General features: G+C 36.2%; 1 protein-coding gene across 1 annotated transcript in view; it reads right to left on the reverse strand.

The window, feature by feature from the left end:
* The window catches only part of LOC107654350 (ubiquitin carboxyl-terminal hydrolase 47-like), a 42681-nt gene that overhangs the window by 13671 nt on the left and 25599 nt on the right, over positions 1 to 3411 (reverse strand). The window contains exons 13-15 of the mRNA XM_016441392.1: positions 2559 to 2635; positions 2371 to 2426; positions 2118 to 2230 (exon numbers count right to left, since the gene is read on the reverse strand). Coding sequence (XP_016296878.1) covers positions 2118 to 2230; positions 2371 to 2426; positions 2559 to 2635 — 246 coding nt within the window. The remainder of the gene's footprint in view (positions 1 to 2117; positions 2231 to 2370; positions 2427 to 2558; positions 2636 to 3411) is intronic.

Below are 3411 nucleotides of genomic sequence, written 5' to 3' on the forward strand. Positions count from 1 at the left end.
TTAACTCTTTTTAACGTCAAGCAATTCTCTGCTATATTCGTCGAACTAAAACTTTGACCTTTTGCAACGTTTTGATTTAAGTAGCCTATTATTAAAATGATTCAGATATCGCACACCCTTGCTATATGCATATTGCGATATTTACATTTGCGATATTTCGATATATCGTGCAGCCCTACTCTCATGTATATTTTACAGCATTAGTTGAGACATCTTACATCATCCTCCTGGAGCTGCTTCTGTGTACAACTGTTGGCACAAGCTAGATTAAAGTGATTATTAAGTTTTGAATATAGATATTTTTCTTAGAAAAATGCATTGATTCGCTACAGGAGGCCTTTGTTCACCCCCCGGAGTTGTGTGAGACACTTTTTATTATGAATAGATGCGCTTTATTTCACTTCTTTTGGACTGATGCACTGCAACACCCGCTGACTGCCATTAAACAGCTTGGAAGATCAAAGTCAATTTTTAATATAACTCCGATTGGATTCATCTAAAAGAGGAAATTCATAAACGCCTAGGATGGCTTGAGGGTGAGTAAATAATGGGCTAATTTTCATTGCACTATCCCTTTAACATTTTACAGAGTTTAATGTAGCAATGTGGTCACTCAGTTTTCTAGATTTGTTTTAATTGTGTAATAGATTTGAACAAAGAAATGAAGTTCTACGCACGTATTGGCCATGACTTGATTGCAAATACATTTACATTTTACATTTAGTCATTTAGCAGACGCTTTTATCCAAAGCGACTTACAATTGGGGGATACATAAAGACCAGTTGATGGGAAAAGTATTCTTAAAATGCATTCAAAATTCTGAATAACTTGTAATATATAATTATTCACGGTATTTAGAAGAGCCCACGATAACAATATCGTGCATATTCATTACCAGGATATATCGCATTACCGAATACCGGCACAAGTCTATCCATGACTAGTAAAATAATGGCAACTTACTGTTTGAACATGGTTCTTCTCGGAGTAGCGCGGCTGAGTGCGGTGTCTTCTTCTTGTTTGACAGGTGTCAGCGTTAAGGCGCAATACTGCCACCTGGGAGGTCAACCAGGTACTGGCGCTGGAGTTAAATAAAGAGAGAGATTTTTTTTTTTTATGATGAAGTCAAGTAGAATACAAAATTTAGACGACTAAAGAAAATGCGGTACTTATTAAAAGAATCACCCCTTTATTTAAATATATGAACACAGGAAACCGCTGTTGACAGGTTAATGTAACGGTTCCCATTCCATGACTAGTAAAATAATTTGAATATCACGGTTATCGCCAATATCGCGACACTCCTAGTACTAACTTAATATTACAGGTTTTTAAACTGTTAAATTTTTAATGTCATGTTAGCTAACGGTTTTGCCTTGTTGTATATTGTGTCAGTTTAGAAAAATTATCAGTTGAAGTGTATTGCAGATATAGATATTCATACATGCGTATAAATATGGTTGCAGACACACATTCAAGTTGCTCTCGAGTGTTCACAGACCAGCTTTGACCATTCCAATATGGCAGATGGCTTACGTATAGTGGCCCATAGAAACAGCTGCTAATAAGGCATCTAGCAATACATGTCTATGATTTCCTGTCCCTGCAAACTCTGCCCCACAGTCATTTCTAAAGATTTTATTGGTCAAGTTGTGTAAGCACTGATGAAACACTATCCTAACCCAATTTTCACTCAGAAATGGCTAGTAAATTTCACAAATAATTACAAAGAAACGGCAAGTAACACAATGAATTAAACATGTAATTAGAAAGCAGACGTGTAGTAGAAAGACTGTAGAAATAGAAAGTATCATTATCTTGTAAAACATACTCCAGTATGCTTTATTTACAACTTAGAAAAATATTTTTTACAGTGCTTTGCAAAATCTTTGCCTATATTTCCTTTGACCCTCACCACCATCAAATATTTGTGGCTTAACACATGTAATGTTGCCTTAAATTATACTCTTCAGATACCTAATTTCGTTCCAATTCTGTGGCGCACTGCTTGGAACAGCTTTTGCATTAAGAGCGCACCTGTGATGCCTAAAATGCTGTCTAGGTAGGCAGCTCATTAGGGTTTGGAACAGAGCCCAAGTATATCCATGCAGTTTACCTTGCATGTGTTGCGCTCAATCTCTCTTTGCCTCTTCTCCTGTTCTTCAGACTCTTTCTCTCGCTGCACCAGTCTCTTTATGTGCTCTGGGAAGTCCTCCACTTCCAGGAATTCTGCAAAACACACACACAGAGTCCATTAAATTCCAGAATCTCAGACAGGGAGCGAGATCAGTGGGAATGCTTTTTGATAATGAGAAAATAAATAAATAAATAAACTTGCAACTTTAAACCATGTAAATTCCATTTCTTACTTGCATTCCTGGAGGGGTCTTTTAGTCTGTACATGAGCATGTATGCATTCGTAGAGCTGTTGGGGCATAAAATTAGAAGATTTGATAAAAATGGATATTATGATATACTTTACATTATAATATGTTTTACAAGGGTTTTCTTTGGCATTTCAGAGATCACAAATGTAGGACTAGGAGGCTTCACACACCTGGCAAAGGCACTGGAGTAATAGCCTCTGCTCCCTGAGGATCCGCCATATGTCTTCCAGATGTCATCCTGCGTGATCTGGAATGCACACATGACGGCGATAACACAAATTACAACCCAATCCTGTACAGTTTTCTTTCTTTCTGTACAAACAAAAATAGATATAAATTTATATAGATTTATATTGTCAAGCTGCAAAAAGGACCAAAATACAAAAAATAATACCCAGTCGAAACTGGAAGGAAAGGTTGTATGAAAAGCCCTTATATAGAGATGACTTGGGTGTGTTTTAGGTAAATTACTAACCTTGAACATGTGGTTGCTCATTTAGAACACTTCAAATTCATTAACGTTAGAATTAGGTTAATAACAAATTTGTGAATGTGGTGGAATTTTTTTGTGAAAAGTGTGTATTTTAGGGGTGTAACGGTACACGTTCATACTGAAAATTTTCGGTACAGGACGCGTGTGTACCGAACAAATTGTTTTAACCAATGCACGAGTGAAACTTCATTGGAAACTTCCAGTTTTATACATTGTTAATGTATAATGTATATATATACATATTATATAATGTATAATTTATAAAATTTTATACATTATCTTTCAAATAATAGAATTTGTTTTTAGGAAATTCAAACAATAAATGTTGCTCTTTGATGTGGCAAGACAGATCGCTGTATAAACGCCTCCGTTAAAACGGCAGCGCAGAGCACTTCCTCTTTACTACTAGTTTTAACACAAAATAAACATGAATGGACATCTCATGCCTTGTGTAATCGCTCAATCTGTGTTTCAACCGTGGAAAGATGTGAATAAAACAGCGTTAAAACAAAATGGGGGGGGGGGGGGGG

This window comes from Sinocyclocheilus anshuiensis, unplaced genomic scaffold (assembly GCF_001515605.1).
Source record: "Sinocyclocheilus anshuiensis isolate Anshui unplaced genomic scaffold, SAMN03320099.WGS_v1.1 scaffold747, whole genome shotgun sequence".
NCBI classification, from domain to species: domain Eukaryota; kingdom Metazoa; phylum Chordata; class Actinopteri; order Cypriniformes; family Cyprinidae; genus Sinocyclocheilus; species Sinocyclocheilus anshuiensis.